The following is an 18,137-nucleotide window of genomic DNA, read 5'->3' as shown; positions in this document are numbered from 1 at the left end:
TAATAAAAAATAATATTATCAAAAAACTTTTATCGACATAAAATTTTATATTTAATCTTTTCAGAGGTTTCTAAATCAATTAACTCGATCAGTTATTAATTCACACGGCAGTAATTTTCAACAAACTTGAAAACCGCACACGCTGCGCTGCTCGATCGGCATTTACCTGTGCGGAATGAGAGAAATTCATTGGCACATACCTGCACTGATTGCGGCCAGACGCATGTGTGATTCGTCGGTTTGTCCCCAGCGATCATCGGAAGAACGGACGAGTTGCATTTACTGATGCCGTACATTCCCGTTCTTCCATATTGAGCGTGTTCGACAAGGATGGTTGTGCCGGGAGGGCATTTCAACGTCATCGTTTCCTCGTCGCAAGCCGCGCGTTGATAGGTCTTCAGGGTGCCTGACAACAGGGCTGTCCAGTTAAAATAGAAGAATCACGTGACGCGAGCGTCATAAAAATGGGATTAAACGAACCGATCGGCAATGAAATATAAATTGAGTAAAATTACATTATTGTGTTGCAATCGACAATAATCGATACATACGAGTAAAAAGCGAAATATTAAATAAATGGACGCCGTGGAAAGGGGTGATATGAGAGAAATGGATGAAAAAGGTTCAAGCCGCACATAAATTACAGAACGGCACAAAAGAAAAGGTGGGGCGGAAAGTGCGAGCGGTCGTGTATCGAAGATCGATCGATGAGCCATAATGGCGTCGCCACCGCAACAGTGATCAATTTAAGGGGATTGAGAGTAATTAACGAGTGGATCAGCCAGGATTGGTTCGGTGAAGCGGGAACGGATGTATCAATGGCACAAATTCGCCCACGAAAGCAACGGCGTTTCGTTTACACACGATACGCGGTTTAACATAGCGAACGGGAAGCAGTTGACATTTGCGGAATTTAACGCGGAGATCGTTTGTGACGATGGAGTTTGCGGACGGAACCGCAGACGGTACCAACGTGTAAATGCAGATTCGCGTGATAATTTCGCGAGTAGAACCCAATAGAGGGTGGTACGGTCGCAGAAGTTTTCGAGGAAATAGCGAAGTGATTGTAGTAGTACATGATAATAGCCCGCGCGTTAGATAACGCGTGTTAAAACGATAAAGGATATTCATTTCGTTGTTTAGTAATATAAGCATTAGTGTACGTACATGAATAGTTAATAAAATGATAGTAATAATTAATAGTGTCAACGAAAAATATAACATCGAGGATAAATGCAAGATTTCCAAGCAAACATGAAATAAATTAAATAAATGTGCCAATGTGCGTGTACGTGTATATATCACCATCACCAATGCGTTAATGTGTCATCGCAATCCACCATCACCGTAGTTAGAGAGAGTCGTCGTCACCACCACCGGAGTTATCAGCAGCCGTGGATGAGTACGACCCGTCGCGTCGTCGTTGTCCCAATGAGAAACATGAAAAATAAAACAGATGAAAAAGCTTGTTAGTTATGTCGTGAGCAGTCACGTACGAGATGCGGAATATGCAAATTCTTCAATATTTCTTAACGCCGGCAGGAGGAATTGCGCACGGAGGAGCGAAGTCGATAATTCACGCGGCGACGAAGGAACATCTGTCTGACTCGATATTGGTCGTTTCTCCTGCAAGGAGGCATTCGTGGTAACGCGGCGGTATAAGCGTAGAATACGCTTCCCAATTTTATTGAGTAAATTTGCAGAACCGAAGAATATCGAAATCATTTTGATTACTCGGATATGCTCGCAATTATTGTATATTAGAGCACTGCGCTCTCTTTCGCAAATATTAAATACTTCCGAATATTTCGTATAAGACGTAATGTTTCTACGGTGTATTATCTTTCAAGCATGTAATATTTTATCTTGTATTCTTTCGTATTATTAATTACACTCGTTATTTTACTGACAATAAGATTAAATCTTTAATTTCCAGATTAAGTCGTTCAAGCAAGAAATGATAAAGTGTTGATTATAAATATTATAATTATCCAAAAACATTTAATAAACTCTATAGAAACTAAGTATAAATTACCATAAAATAAAATTATCACTATCTAAAATATTAAAACAATTATCTTATGTATAATACATTTCTTGTGATCTATCATAATTCGTGTAAACCATAAAAAAAAATAAAACATGTAGTTTTTAAAAAAGGATAATTGTTGTATCATAAAATATACTTGAATTATATGTTAATCTAATGCCATAGGTATGTACTGTATAACCTGCGACATCGTGTAATTCGTTACCTTTTCCATCGACAAGGTTCGCAATAATGTCGCAACATACCAACGTTGAGAAGCAGAGTGCTTCTCGACATGGTCGGTACATTGTCTTAGTAACGACCATCTTCGTCGCAGCGTCTAGATTATATGCATAAAGCCGAGCACAAAGAGTAATGCATACAAACGATTGTTGCACCGGCAATAACAAACCTAGGTCCGCTATTCTGTGGCCCCCTCCGCGCACGTCCGTAAATCAACGACTGCGAGCATGCAAACTGTAAAGCGCTGAACTGCAGCACTAGCAGCTACTTGGGATCTTCGTGGGACCGACGTAACTCGACTACGTGATTGGAATGACCGAACAATTCGATATGCCCCTTGATCTTCGAAAGTGAAGAATGCACGTGCACAATTCACAGGCAAAGAATGTGTGAAGTTTCGCGTATCGCAATTCGATTAGATTTAATTGAGTAAGTTCTCCGTGATCTCTTTCTCTATCTCTCTAAGCCTCTCTCCCTCTCTATTTCTCCCCCATTCCTCTCGTGTATATGCTGAATGCCGACGCTATCTTTATTTCCTGTCTATTGAAATGATTACTTTGTCGGGCCACTTGTGCCATCAGTCGCAAAAAGAACACAAAGAGACTTTGAAAAAGTTCGAGTATCTAATACGGGAAAATATTAAAGTAATTTTGTAACAGCTGTTCTTTACAACATTTATTTATAATATTCACACTATTCATTTTAATTATTTAAACTTTTATTTAATAAAAATAATACATTTTTGTATCAAAAACACAAAGACTAGCTGAAAAAGCTCTTTTAATTTTATTTTGAAAATACACAGTCACATGTTTTACACATTTCGGGTATTTGAATTTATGTTATTCTATTCGCTTAAAAATGAAATTCTACAATTATTATCACTAATATATAGCGATGGTCATTGTAGTTATAACAAAACGAAAGATCTTGTTGTCAGTATATTCTTTCTAAAAAATAGAGAATATTATTTCCGGATACTATTTCCGTAGTCACTCGTTATCCTAATACACTCAATCAACGTCTATTCATTGCTGCGTATGTGCACGTTGGTAGGTGACTAAAAAAAATGTTTATGAAAATTCTACGCGAAACATGCTCTTATTACCGAAACTAGGTTAACGACAGTCTCGAACAACACCGTATTCTGATTTATCTTCTATAATTATTATGAGAGCTCGTACGGAAATTAAACGCGGGATATCGCGGATTAATCAAGCTTAATGACATTTGCGTATTGCTACTGCGTTTTAGATATAAATAATAAATACGCATGCAAAGTTATTAACATTATTAAAAACATTGCAAATACATATTTTCCAATTAAGCGCATAAGACTCATTGGTAAGAAATAGCATATATATTGTAAAAGACAGAATTATATATATTATTTAAAAGAAAAAATATATTATCGCATTATAATGCAAATTTATGATATTCTGTTATATGCGCGTATCTTGAATATAATGTGCACCTAATTTTGTATAATATAATAATCATGTCATAATAGTAACGTAATATAATAATCTGCCTATAGCTAGTCCCACTTGATCAAAATTTAACGAATAAATTATAAATAATAATCCGCTATATTTGTGCGCTCTTTAAATCCATAAAAAAAAATTTTGCGCTTGTTTCGTTCAATCAATTATTATTTTTAATGGGAGAGGAGCTGAGTAGGCTGCCAGAGAGCCTTCCCACGCACGTGTTAATCACAAGTGATTCCGAAAAACAAATATACAGGATTTATGCGTTAATTGTGCGCTCTCATATCAGAGTAATTTCGATGTTTGCGCATCTCCCTCTGGATACAAATAGTAATATTCTTTTATAACTCGTTAAAAGTTAAAAATTGGATTACTTAACTATGCATAATACAAATTATGCGTTATTATCTTAAGATAATTTTAATTTTTGCGCTGCACCCCTTAAGGAACTTTTCTCTCACGATGGATAAAGACAATCATGCCTAATTAATCTCAAATTGTAAAACTGAATAAATTAAATATATTTACGATTTACGCGCTATTATTTTCAAGTAATTTCGATTTTTGCACTGCATTCCTTAAGGGACTTACACAACAACACAATATCTCTATTCCATAAAATTTCTTCTAATTATAAATAATATATGAAATCTTAATAATAATTAATTAATTAATAAGTTTAGGCAAACTGCATAGTCGTAATTATTTATAATGTCTCCTATACCTATTACTTGTATTATCAAAGTTATTTAAGAATAGTGCGCCCGGAGGAAAAGATTTCATGAAAAGAGTTCGTGTGATTTATATGCATTATATCAAAGAAAAGAAATATAATTATCATTTTGTGCTATTTATCAAAAACTTTCAGTAAAGATATTTCATTTTTTATACAAATGTTTTAATGCCTACTAAAAAGTGCTAAAAAGTAGCAGCTGTACTTAAGACGGTCCTTTTTATTGAATGTTCTTTCTCAGAGCGTTCGATTTTGCTCTCGTTCTGTCTCCCACTTACAGGAACGTTGTGCTCACACTTTTATGGCGACAAGCTGTAAAATCACTCTGTAAAATAACGGCTACGGAAGTAAATTGTTGTTCTGGTAACGGATGAACATGGAAGCGGAAGTAGGACTGTGAATTCGAATGTTTATTCAGTTGCAACCTTACGAGCGCGACTTCCGCGGGGAACGCATTATTTAAAAGGACCATTTATCGGGTAGATCGTATATCCTGTATCGAATCGAAAAGGCGAGAGGACAAAAGCTGGAAAACAGCTTGTAAATTCGCAGCTTGACGTGAATGGCACGTCCGTTCTCACTTTTGGCGCGTCGTTTTACCATATAATTCTCATTCCCTTTCGAATCCAAGTATTATTACTACACAATGTATCTCGTTTAAAGATAATCAATACAGTTATATTACAAACTACAACGTATAATTGCAATATATTGTCTAAACAATTTCAAATTGAATTTAAACGTAATATAGATAACGAACCTATTCTATTTCACTCGATGCACCCGAAAACGGGTTCAGTGTCGTATCTCTCATTGTACATAGAAAAGCCTTGATTCCCGATAAGTTGTAATTTTAACTGCAACTGTGTAGAAAATAACACAATATTTCGCGATGAAAGATTAACCCAAATCGAACGCTGGCATAGAGATATTTCGACTTAATTCGTCCGGCTAATCCAAGGTTTAAGGTTCCTCGAAACGAAGCTTACCTGAGGATTAAAGTATCGTTGATCCGAACGGATATACCATGAAGCAATGTAAACATGCTGCGGAGTCCAGTAAGGGAGTTTGAGAATAATGACCGTACTATAGTTTCACAACAATCGCGTACAATTATAGTAACTACGATAAAAATCTAAAAATATATAATAAAATGTATTAAAAACTAATTTACTGTCACTGAGAAAAACAAAAAATTCCTTTATATATTTCTTCTTACATGTTTCTATATCTTTTAAAATTATTAATAATGCAAATAATCTAAATAAATAATATGTATAAATATTAAAATAATAAAAGCATAGTATTAATCCATATTGTCAAGCTATGGTGTGACTATCAAGATGAAAATTATTAAAGTGTAATATTTTTTAAGAAAACAGCGTGACACACGAAACTTATCATTATTAATTACAAACGGTATTTCTATTACGCAGGAATATCTCTCGTTTTACTGTTCCGTTGCAATCATTATTACAATAACGTCTATTGGATTTTGATTGCTGTGCTAATTAAATTCTCCTAACTTTCACGACATACGCCAACGGTTACGCGTTTTGCAGTTACTACTCACTCGGAACTTCCCTTGAATCTAATTGTACATTAATGTGCGTTTATGAAACCGCATGAAATATAACATTTATGACGTTTAAGATTAATTTCACATGAAAATAACAAAGAACCATAACCTTCGATATCTATATATACATGTACTACAAACACTTGCTTGCAACGGTTAATTATACAATGCTAATGTTAAACGTGCAATAATTTTACAAGTTATTTTAACAAATATATTCATTGTAAAATAATAGCTCATATAAATAAGTAAAATAGATTTAAATTTAATTTAATTCGAATATACCTACAATTAAATTATTACCTCGAAAAAAATCAGCATTAAATATTTTACTTTTAATGTTATTATTACGTAATACAAAATAATAGATGTTGAACACATATAATACTTTATAAAACTTCAAAAAATGTAAATTCGGTCGTGCTTATTCTGTTTATATAAATCATAAAATCATTGAAAAAAATATGATATATGTATATGTATAAAATATGTATCAAAAATATTTCAACGTTTAATATAAAAAGTTCATGTATAAAGAATTACTTTCGTACATATAAATCTAAACTGAACTGCCAGCCATAACCATATCAATAAGTAGAGATTATAAGAGAGTCTGCAATTGCCGGTTGAGATTTGTAGCTAGATTCGATCTATGTCCGTCCCAAATGGTTCCATCGTTACGAAAACCAGAAGACGTGCCGTGCCGTCCGAGCTGCTTACGAGGCAGCTTGTACAAAACTCGCCTCGTATTGTGGAACGTTCGTTTTGTGGAACAACTAAAATCTGGAAACGATGCCAACTTTTCAGAACTGAACCAGCTAGAGCATTGTACTCATTTCCTCTTTCTCTCTCTCTTTCTTTACTTCTTTCTCTCTCTCTTGCTATCATTATACGAGTGCGGCCACTCCGACTTTTAACTTTTTGTGCTTTTCACATTAAACGACATCCACAAGTGACTTTACGAAAAACTGTAACGAGTATGGAAAACAAGTCGCATTTTAGAATACAAATCAAAAGAATACAGATCAAATCTGAAGAAATCAAACTAACGTTGTATTATTTAGATTTCACACGTGCGCGATTGCAACGTTTTTTTCACGCGCATCAAGTAATTAAAGTATTTCATTCATATTCGGGAAACCAAAGATACAAAGAAAACAGTTTTACTAATTTTACTTATATCGTAAAATCTAGCTGAGATTCATGACAGTATTTTTTACATAATTACAGAAAAATGTATAATTAAATATTATGCTAAATAATTGTGCATTGAGGGAACGGGGGGTAGCCCCGGACATTATTGAAATTCAAGTATACCGCGTATCTATGGCCATTGTTTAAACATTCTGCGTATGTCGAGATATGCAGAAGGGCATATTAGAGTCCGGGGCTACCCTCTGTTCCTCTATATGCTGCGTGCTGCGTGCGTGTATTAAGTATGTATAACTTATTACTGAGTTTCCTCATTATTCTGCGCAATAGGTTATTTAAAAGGTGAGTAACAAATTGTGAACCTCGAACTTTGTAAACCTTATTCCAACTGAAATCCATATATATATATATACATTATAACGTTGTATAAATCTAAACTTTTCTCTCTCTCTCTCTCTCTCTCTCTCTCTCTCTCTCTCTCTCTCTCTCTCTCTCTGCGGCTAAAAGTGAATTTAGGTTGTAAAACTAATATAATAAAATCCTTTGACTTCGCTAAAAATTTAATTCCTTTCTACGCGTCCAGAATAAAAATGTAGAGCGTGTGTTACAATTTTGTATGGTTAAACACATTTTGAAATATTTCATCATTTTTTTCTAATTAATAATAAATTCTGCGAAGTTTCTGTATAAACATCTGATATCGCTAGAAACAAATAATTAAAATTTCAGCAATAAATTAACATTTCATTTTGTTTATGTAACAACAAAGCAAAAAAAATTTATAAATGAATTTGGCCGGCGTGTTTTACGTACTCCGTATAAGAGGTATTTAAAATAGAGATGACGCATTACCTACCGGATTCGAAATGCCAGAGAGAATGTACGTGCATACGATTACTGATTATTGCCTACGCATTGTCAGGAATTAATGAATATTCTCGATGAAAACGTAATGCGCGATCGATCTAGCGCCTACGGCATTCTCGATACGTGCTCATGTATTCCTGTCCATCTTCTGGCTTTTCAATAGACAACTGTGTTTACATCGCAATTAACGCATATCTGCAACGTGATACACCGTTGAATGACACTAATAGAAAAATAGCAAACTGATCGCGCGCGCGCAAATTTATGAACTAATTGAAAATAGACGTCTATATATAAACGCACTTTATCGACAGCGTGAGTTTTAAGCTGATACGTCGGGACAACGCGCGTATAAATTGTTATTGATCATTATCTGTATAGTCGAGGTTAATGGATATTTTCCAGCCTGCATAATAACGCATCGAGGAATATGAGTGCTCTGCGCTCGGATATCGTGCCATTAATTTAATTTCCCTTATTATATATTGCATATAATATTATTCCGGGAAGCTGACATGCAAGTTTTAAATATTAATTGATTGTGTGCAATAAAAAATTAATCGTACACTTTTTTTATAGAGAAATCCATCATATTTACAAAATATTAAATACATGAAAGTAACTCTATAGATAAATCTCAAGTTTTATAATATTAGAAAACTCTTTTAAAAAACACTCGGCGTTTATTCAATTACGTAATAAGTCTTTCATTCCTAGAAAATAAATTCGTAAGTTGTTAATTTTAAGGACATCATCTACTCTTCTTAGCGTAATAAGTAATTAAACTAATTATATTGCAAAAGCAAGATTTCATTAGCATTCTAATATTATAATTATTTTAGGTCATACATTTAATAAAAGTCATAGCAGTAGAATAAACATCTAAAAAGCCGAAAAAGTCTCAAATAATTTTCTCTTTTTTCTTATTTACTTACTTACAGAAAAATTATTGCTTCAAATCCTCATAATTATTGATACATCAACATGTATTTAGCGTTCGAATATTTCGAATACTATAGGACAGAATATGTTGCCGAAACGAGGTCTATTATGTATATCAACATATGTATGTAAAATCAACCATCATCCATTTATTCAATTAATCTGCAGCTGAACCAGTTATTGATATATTTTACCAGATTCTAATCGCGGATTATACATTGGATATGACCCATTATTCACATATCTGTCTGAAGATTAATTAATTGGTGTGCAATTGCTGGCACAGCCATTCTCTCGTCAGCAGCAGACCGTATTTAAAATTGATAGACTCGACCTGTCGGCGCGCAAATTGTTATCGCATATTATCCGGATAACGATATTTTTCCTAACGAGTTTAATCAGGTCTCCACCGCATCGGGTGCGTGTGCGACCGTTATATATTAATCGCGCCTGAGCGCAGCAAAAAGCAGTATTCTATTTTTATTGGCAACCGCGACGCGAAGCGTCGATCAGCGAACTCGTTTCCTTCGTCATTTCACGCGTTGGCGGCACGGAAGTAATTTCTCTCGACGTTCGCGTCAATGATTTCCCCTCGCGCGTGGCTCAATTTTCCTGCACGTGAGAGAAAGCATGCCGTCCGGATGGATTAAACAGAGGAACGAGCATTGCACTACGTTTCATCGCGTCCAGAACGCGAGGCATGTAAAAAAAACGCAATGCGCAACAATGCGGAACGCTGTCGCGCGAAAATGCGTCGAAAATCGTCGAATCTTCCGAATTATGCTTTGTATTTTCCGGTAACTTAAAGGGCAAACTCGTATTTAGCAGATCGTACCTTTTATGATGCATTTTCAGAGTATTAAGAATATAACAAATATAATTAAACTTTCAAAAGATAAAAAAATTACAAAAAATGTGCAAAGTGCAAAGTGAGATAGATTCATTGATCGAGAAAAGACCATTCCACAGAGAAAATAGAAAACAATCCTACACACAACGAAACTGTTGTAAAGTTAGTCTAACACTTGCAAATTAGATTATTTTAAAGTTATATGTATTTAATTTAATTACATGTTAAATATATTCATTGTATGGAGGCTTTCCGAAAGTATAGCAGTAAATAAATGTTCTTTTAAGTCTACTGAACGATTTCTATTCTGTCAGTGTTGTATTTTCAAAACCTACTCTTTCAAATATGGTATCATAATATGATATAATAATACACCGAACAACACCGTAAATAAATACACCGAAATGGTTACTGAAGTAAATAAATGTATAATTACATTATAATATAATTATGTATTTAATAACTATTATTTCATTAGTATTTAATTTTTATTCACGATACAATACCTATACAAATTTATAGAAAGATTGTATATAAATATATACATATGATAAATATTATATAAATCACAAACAAGAGTAATTAATGTTATATTTAATTAATTATATCTAAATCAGAAAAAAAAGAATAAGAGGTTATATTTTGCAGAATCCAACGACATATAAAGTTTCTATTTCTTTTTATTTTGTTTAGTTGGAAATCGCGCGCTTATTCATCTCAACAACATATTACCAAAGTAATACGCGTCTGCGACTGACATTAGACACATTTTGCTGAAAGCATATCGAAGAAGGTAAACATATTTTATATAGACATACACACAAAAAGAAAATGCTTACAGCTTTGTCAAAATCCTTTCGCTTCTTTAAAAGAAGAAAATATCAAAGAACATTTGTTACATGTATATAGCTCTTGTAACACCTCATAATGTTAAGAAGATAGAAGATAATAATCTTTGAACTACGCTTCATATAATATATGGATATCTACATGTAAAAATTTAAATTACATATACATATATTGTATATAAAGATCGACATTACCACTAAAACCTCCAATTTTATGGCTTCAAGATAAAGAGAGAAAAATATAAAGAAAAAATGTGAGAGACACGTTATTCATATTTACATAAACTCATATTTACATGTATTTTTGCAGTAGATAAGAGTGTATCTCTTTGCGTGGAAAAATGCACAGCCATGACACTAAGAAAAGCTTGCTCCGTAGCCTGTAGGAATCTTTCTACTCTATCTAGTACAAGAAGTGTAAGAATCGGCACACGACCAATGTGGCGTTGACATTTTCGATTTGAAATAACATTCTCACGATGGAACGCGGCTTTCTGAGTATTACGATGCAGTATTTCTCAGCGACAAGAAGAAACGATTCACGCGAAGAGAGTCCGCTGCAGAAGGCACTTCTCGTCCACTTACAAAGAGAAATACGCCTCGATGTAAGAGCGTCGTTTTACTTTCTGGTCGGTACAAAACTGTAAAAAGGTTTGTACTTTTTGACGCGTTCTGAGTGGACTAGTGCAAGCTGTTCCACGTCTTTCATTTACTTTGCATGCGTTTTTCTAATACCCCTCTTAGCGACGATCAATATACGATCAATTATTCGCCGGGAATAAAAAGGCTTTTAAGAGCTTCTCGGGAGAGTCGAAAATAAAATGAACCTTCAGCTTGTCAATGACTCCATGTACTTAGGCGTTTTTTTAATCATATAAGCTCATTAAAATGTGCGCGGGCATGGCGCGCACAAATGCCGTGGATATCGCCTGCCTGCGCTATTTTCGCTCCTCGTGGTATGTAAAAAGCGTCTAACGAAGCCTGCAAAGTCATTAATAATGATTTCAAGGTACGGGGCCTGAGATAATATTATCACAAGTGTAAGATGCTTGATCTGAAATAAATTCATTGCAATAAGATGAAATTTTTGGAACAAATATTAAAATGTAAGAAATTCTCAACTGGTTGAGACAAAAAAAACATAAATCAAGGTTTCTGTATTAATTCCGTAATAATAATTCAATAATGATCGATCTATCGAGCACATATTGTCCACACGTAATATAATATTTATATTTATTATGCGTGCAATGAACGATAACTATTGTTATTTGGATGTAAATATATGTATAATTATGCATTACAGCTTATCGCGATACAAATTAATGTACCGTTAAATTATTAATAATTTTATAATAATTTTAGATAATATGTTACATTATTCATGCGTAAATTTTATTCAAAGAAATTTTCTACCTAAAATCTAGATGTTTGTAAAGTTTTAACGGGTAAACCGTTAACCAGAAGATTAACCAGCATTACTTAAATGGGAGTTACCACACAAACTATGTATATATAATAACCTGCTCCACAGTAACACCCGTTAATTCCCATTACATCGAGTTTGCAATGTACACCGAAATTCTTCAGCGATTTACGGTTTCCTAGACAATGCGAAAAAATAAAATATTTGAAAAGGTAGGGTCTTTTTACTTAGCCCTTTGATCCTTTAGCGCAATCGTCCAGTCGCGACTATTCTTTAACACATCTTCAATGGCGCCAGTTCATGCTTTCAGATGAGCTTGCAATTTGTCGGAGGTCAAAGTCGAATTGTTTCGAATCGCGGTGTGTACGTACGTAGTTAGTTTTCCTGCCGCACTCGAAACAAAGTGCCGCCCCGATTGTTAAAGCGAGAGGCACTATATACCGGTCGTTCTCATGGAAACTACAGCGCTCGCTGTATTTACGACGAAGTGGCTTCGTATGCCATCTATTCGGGTCGCCTGGTACATTAAAAGCTCAAACTCTGTAGAATAGAATGAAAAGAAAAGAAAAGAGAAGTCAAAGTGACGGAAAGTGGGGAAAACCAACGAGAGAATAGACGCAAAGTCGGACATCTCGTGATAACAAACTCGCGAAAATTTACATAGCGGATAGGGTGAAAAATTTGCGTTACGCAGAGATGCAATTGTGTTCTCAATCGTGTTGGAACGTTTTCCATCTTTTTACTCGTTGTGTATATCCTACGAATACTCCTTGCGTTATAAATATTGATGTATTAATTATGTATAATAAACATTTGATTTCTTCAATTCTTCAGTCTTTTCTTCCTCTTATACCTTTTCTCTTATATTTTTTCTCTTATACCTTTTCTCTGATTCAATTAAACGTTGAAATTCAAAGCTAACCGTCACAAAAGATGAAAGCCAGGAGAAAGATGTGAAAAGAGAGAATAAAATCAATATTAAAAGTGAAAATATTCGAAATTCCACACTATGTAGTGAACCTTAAGCACATGATTTTTCAAAGTACTGCAAGTCAGATAAAAAGGGGGCTAATCACGTCATTCTCTCTTTTCCGAACAATTGCAGTAATTCTAATTACGCACGATCCATCAGGTTCTTTGTCAGACCAACTAACTGTAATAGTTTGCATGGTCGGTGGAGAACGTAACCAACCCTGGAAAACGGAAATGGGGATGTTGAAAAACTGCAAACTCAGATCGTGGAGGGTAAACGGAAAAGGTTATTTTTCTCCGGCACGCGCGATTACTTTCGCAAAAATACGACCATCGCGTTTTCGTGCATTTCACGCATTGATCTATTACTTCTTGGCACACTAATATCAAATTTTAATGTAACCATTATAAAAGACAATTTAGTTAAATTTTAAAATAGAAGTAATAAAATAATTAATTAATACAATAATTATTCCGTTATAAAGACTATATAGAAACATATACTGGGTGTGCATGTTTCATTAGTTTTCAATAATTTATTATATATTCTTTATAATAAAATTTATCACAAATAACAACTAATAACATTATTTCAGGCAATTTAATTATATAAGTAACATAAAATCATTGACTGATTTACATAATTTTATTATACTCCCATATTTTATAAAATAATGATATTGCCAATATTATAATTAAATCAAAATCGAATATTTATTAAGTAATAAATAATACCTCATTTATTAAAAATCCAGTTTTCAATAAACCTTAAAGGTTTCCTGCACTCAAACCGTGATTTTGGTATTAATCTAGCTTAAGCAATATTATACGATCACGTTAATCAAACTTCCAACACGGCGACGTGAAACGTTTACTGTACTTAGTTTACTTTAGTTTATCGTAGATCGAAGGGGCCCTAAAATATTCATGCGACGGCGCATCGAGCAACCACGACACTAAAATGTCGAGAGAACTCAAAATGGTAAAAGCTTTGATCAGGCTTACGTCGTGCACCGTAGAAAGCTTTTAGAAATTAGCAAATCCCTTTTGAAGCTTTATCTTTGAGAAGAGTTCACAAAAGACTGTTAAAACGCACTATGAAAATTACTGATGAAATAACCGAAAGCAAATTTCGCTTCAAATTCGAATAACAGATCTAATCGATAATTATCATGTTTTTTGATACATTCGTGGGACACTGGTGAATTATTTACTTAAAAGTATTTACGAGATGAAAATCTAAACATGTTGTAAAACAGAGAATAAATTTGTATCTCATTATTTGCGTGTTTTATTGGCACGTATATAAAAAAAAAGAATTATAACGCGAGGGTAACAGTTGCTGTCAGAGATGCCATCGTAATTTGATCGTAATACGTGACGTAGGAGAAATCGAGAACGAACAACATACAATATTTGCTTAGTCGACTTTCTGGCGGGTCGCCGCGGGCTCTCGGCTTCCGAACTGGAGACTGGAGCCGCATGCGCTCGACTTAATGGCAGCAAACCAACCCAGAAGCGCTCACATCCGGAACGATGCGCGGAAATTTTCGCGAGCTTCGGAAACGATCCGAGAGATCGCTATCGGCGTTCGATTATTACGCCACGGAATTTTCAGCGCAACGTCGTCTCGGCTGGCCGCGTTCTAGGCTGGATCTTTTTACCTTCCCCATTTTTACACGTAGGAATAGATCGGCGAAGTGCTCGATCTCCAGCCGATAGAAACTGAATTATCCGCGTGCTCTTGAATTCGGATCGATCGCGTGGAAGAATCGATCGTTTTGTACCGTGCACGAACAATTTACGATTCTCCCCCGTCATTGAAATCGCGCATAGAACGTGAATCGACTCGCGAACGAAGAGGCCGACAACGCCGAACGTTTTACTGCCTGTAAAACGAAATCGAATATCTGGCAAACTCCGCCGGTTATTTTTCATACAACGTAAATATCGATTAATGCAATATTATGATATCTCCACATATCTTCCATATCAACAAACATATCAAACAGTTAAATATGTTTCGTTGTAACATTTATACACTGAGAGAAATAATTATTTTTTTCAAAAATAATTTTGTTGATTTAATAAAACCGGAAGATTGTATGTTGCCAAGCAGATAATTTGATTGGCTTAACAAAATATTTGTACAAAATATTTTGTTCTTTTTGTTCTTTATGACTATTTTGTTTGTTGACTATATATATTGATTTGTTCTTTTTAACTAAATATTTTATACTATTAATTATACATAATATAACATTAACTAAATATTTCTTTGAATAAATTTACTGTTTTTAAAAACGTTAATGTTCTTGGTTCAACAAAATTATTTTATTGAGTTAACAAAATTAATTAACTTAAAAAAAAATAATTTTTTATGATACCATTTTCAGAATTCAATTATTTCATTTTGTCCAAATAATAGACGTGTACTTAATTCAATAAAATAAATAGTTGAATCAATAAATTGAAAAATCAACAAAATTGTTTTGTTGATTCTACAATATTTTTCCCTCAGTGTAATAATATTAAGAATTATAGTTATTGCATTTCATATGGAGTATTATTATAGGTTGACGTTATTAATATACATTTATTTATTTATACATATTTCATTCCATATGCAAGTTGCAAACAATCAATTTCGTGTACAAATAATTGCCTTTGATTCAATAAAAAAGCATAATGAAAAGCATGCATATGTCTAAGAAAACAATGCTTATTTTTACGTTTTCTGAGGAGTATCATTTACGACGAAACTAAACAACTTGCGTCGTTGCGCGACTCGAATCGTTAATATTTAATACACAGGCGTAACCGCGATTTATACTTTCTGAAGATTTCTCGAATATAATTAACGTCGCCGTAGTCGGTCGAGTTACGTCGAATATTATATCCGGTTAAATATTATGCATCCGGGTTTATACCCGAGACGTTTGATGCGGTCGTCAACGAAGAATAACTCTCCGCGCGGCACTAAGTAACGAGATTATCTATACCTCGTTGTATTTTACGCTAAAACTGGTGTAAGATGTGCTAGCGTGAGGGGTTATACCAAGACGGTGTTATACCAAAGCGTTATATGAGGGATTGCATCAGGGTGACGTTAACGCGCACAGCGAACAGAATAGTCGATAGCACGTCTCAACGCTTGTCTTTGCGGATAAATTTAAGTTGGATATAGATGCAACGACAAAAGATTGTTGCATTTTACGAAACGCTGAAATGTCGAGTGATTGAAAGAGAAATGCAGAATGATGAACGTGCAAACACAAAAAATCTATATACTACGAATTCCAGAGAAATAGTGGAAAAAGCGATAGTCTTTATCTCGAAGTGTTTATTTTTTTAAATTTTATTTATAAATGTATTAAAAGATTTTTATTTAGTTTTTCTTTAATAGATTTTGTTTATTTTATTGGAATTTTATGTGTACAAACACTGTAATCCCTCGCATGTTTATATTGTAAATTCATTTTGTTTCAGTTAGAGTTATATGGGATATAAATTTTTTTTACTATTTTTTTTACTCAAATGCGTGAATCATATGTACATCAAACGTAATTCAAATAAATTCTTCTTTTACTTAAGTAATATTATAGATGCACTTATTTTGTGACTTTCTATATTAACATTGCCCTTATAGAAATTTAATACTAATAAGTGATTATTTGGCTAGTAATTAATTACTTATTTTAAGTATTAAAATCATTAAAAATAGTACTTTTAATACTCAAAATAAGTAATTAATCACTAGCCAAATAATCACTTACAGTATTAAATTCCTGTATAAGAGTGTCTTAACTCTTAAAACTTCTACTTCGCGCGATAATATTTACCTTTGTTCACTATTTTAAACGTTTCTTGCAACTATACGCAGCAATTTTATACTTCCGATATACATGCAATATTACGTTATCATGCTAAAGTTATTAACGCAATTATTATTCCTCCTCTTCACAAGGAAGAAGTACTACGTGGACAAAAGTTGAAGTCATATATTTAACAAGTATTTACTAAGTGTAATAAAGCGAATGAGGAAGTTCGAGAACAAACAAAAAGTAGTGTCTGAATGGAGAAAACTCCTTCTTGAGCCCCGAGCCGAGTATATACATAAATTCATGTTCCATTTTTTTCCTCTTTTTGTCGGTAATTTCGGAGGTAAGAAATTACAGCCTTCGACTTCTATCACCGCCTGTACGCGCTGCTCAGGAACCGACCTCGTTACTTAGCCGTTTCTACGACATAAGGCAATGAATTTTTATATAAAAAATATTCTTCGCGTCGTGTGTTTCGTTCCAAAGATTCTTTTAGATATATGACGGAAAGAAAAGCATTGTTACAAAAAGATATCTCCCATTATGTGACGTGCGTACGCATAAATCTCACGTGCCTTCATTTAATCTCGATGGCAGAAAAGTGCCCAATTTTATAATTTATCCGTATGGTTCAACGATTTATCGAGTAAAAAAATATATTACCTAACCTAACAAATTTAGTGTGTCCCTCCGCATTACGCAAATTGATTTAAAATTCTGTCCAATTTTTTGATAAAAACTATCGTACTTACATACCACACATATACACAGCTATCACAATTTTTTTGTGTCTAAATTAAATAGTCATTTATCATTGACGAGTTAAAAATAGCGTAAAGAAAGTTGTACTAAAGCGTGGAAAAGAAAGAAATTATTGTGATTATTTGACGCTTTAAATGGAGGTAATTCCCGGTTGTAAAGGGAGCCGATAGTATCTGGGAGACTCGCCGTTTTCCGAAGTCTCCTAAGACAGCGGTACCCTTAATTAACAAACATAATAGCTTAATTTGGTCTACAGCCCTTAATGCCTTATCAAGCGAGGTTACTGGTACTGATTAAACAGATTCCAACGCTCGCGCTGCTACCACCATGAGACGAAGGAAATTAATTTCTACCGCACCTGTTCAAGGTGTTTGATATGCCGAGAGAAAGAGAGAGAGAGAGAGAGAGAGAGAGAGAGAGAGAGAG

General features: G+C 34.0%; 1 protein-coding gene across 3 annotated transcripts in view; it reads right to left on the bottom strand.

The window, feature by feature from the left end:
• LOC139817776 (uncharacterized) overlaps positions 1-18,137 on the bottom strand; it is a 155,871-nt gene that overhangs the window by 63,143 nt on the left and 74,591 nt on the right. For 2 of the 3 annotated variants that reach the window (XM_071786092.1, XM_071786079.1), the window contains exon 2: positions 201-418. In XM_071786092.1, coding sequence (XP_071642193.1) covers positions 201-418 — 218 coding nt within the window. The remainder of the gene's footprint in view (positions 1-200; positions 419-18,137) is intronic. The other variant, XM_071786085.1, reaches the window with a different exon arrangement.

Source organism: Temnothorax longispinosus, chromosome 1 (genome assembly GCF_030848805.1).
Source record: "Temnothorax longispinosus isolate EJ_2023e chromosome 1, Tlon_JGU_v1, whole genome shotgun sequence".
NCBI classification, from domain to species: Eukaryota; Metazoa; Arthropoda; class Insecta; order Hymenoptera; family Formicidae; genus Temnothorax; species Temnothorax longispinosus.
Note: the sequence above shows the minus strand (reverse complement) of the source record. Positions and strands in the feature narration are given on the sequence as shown.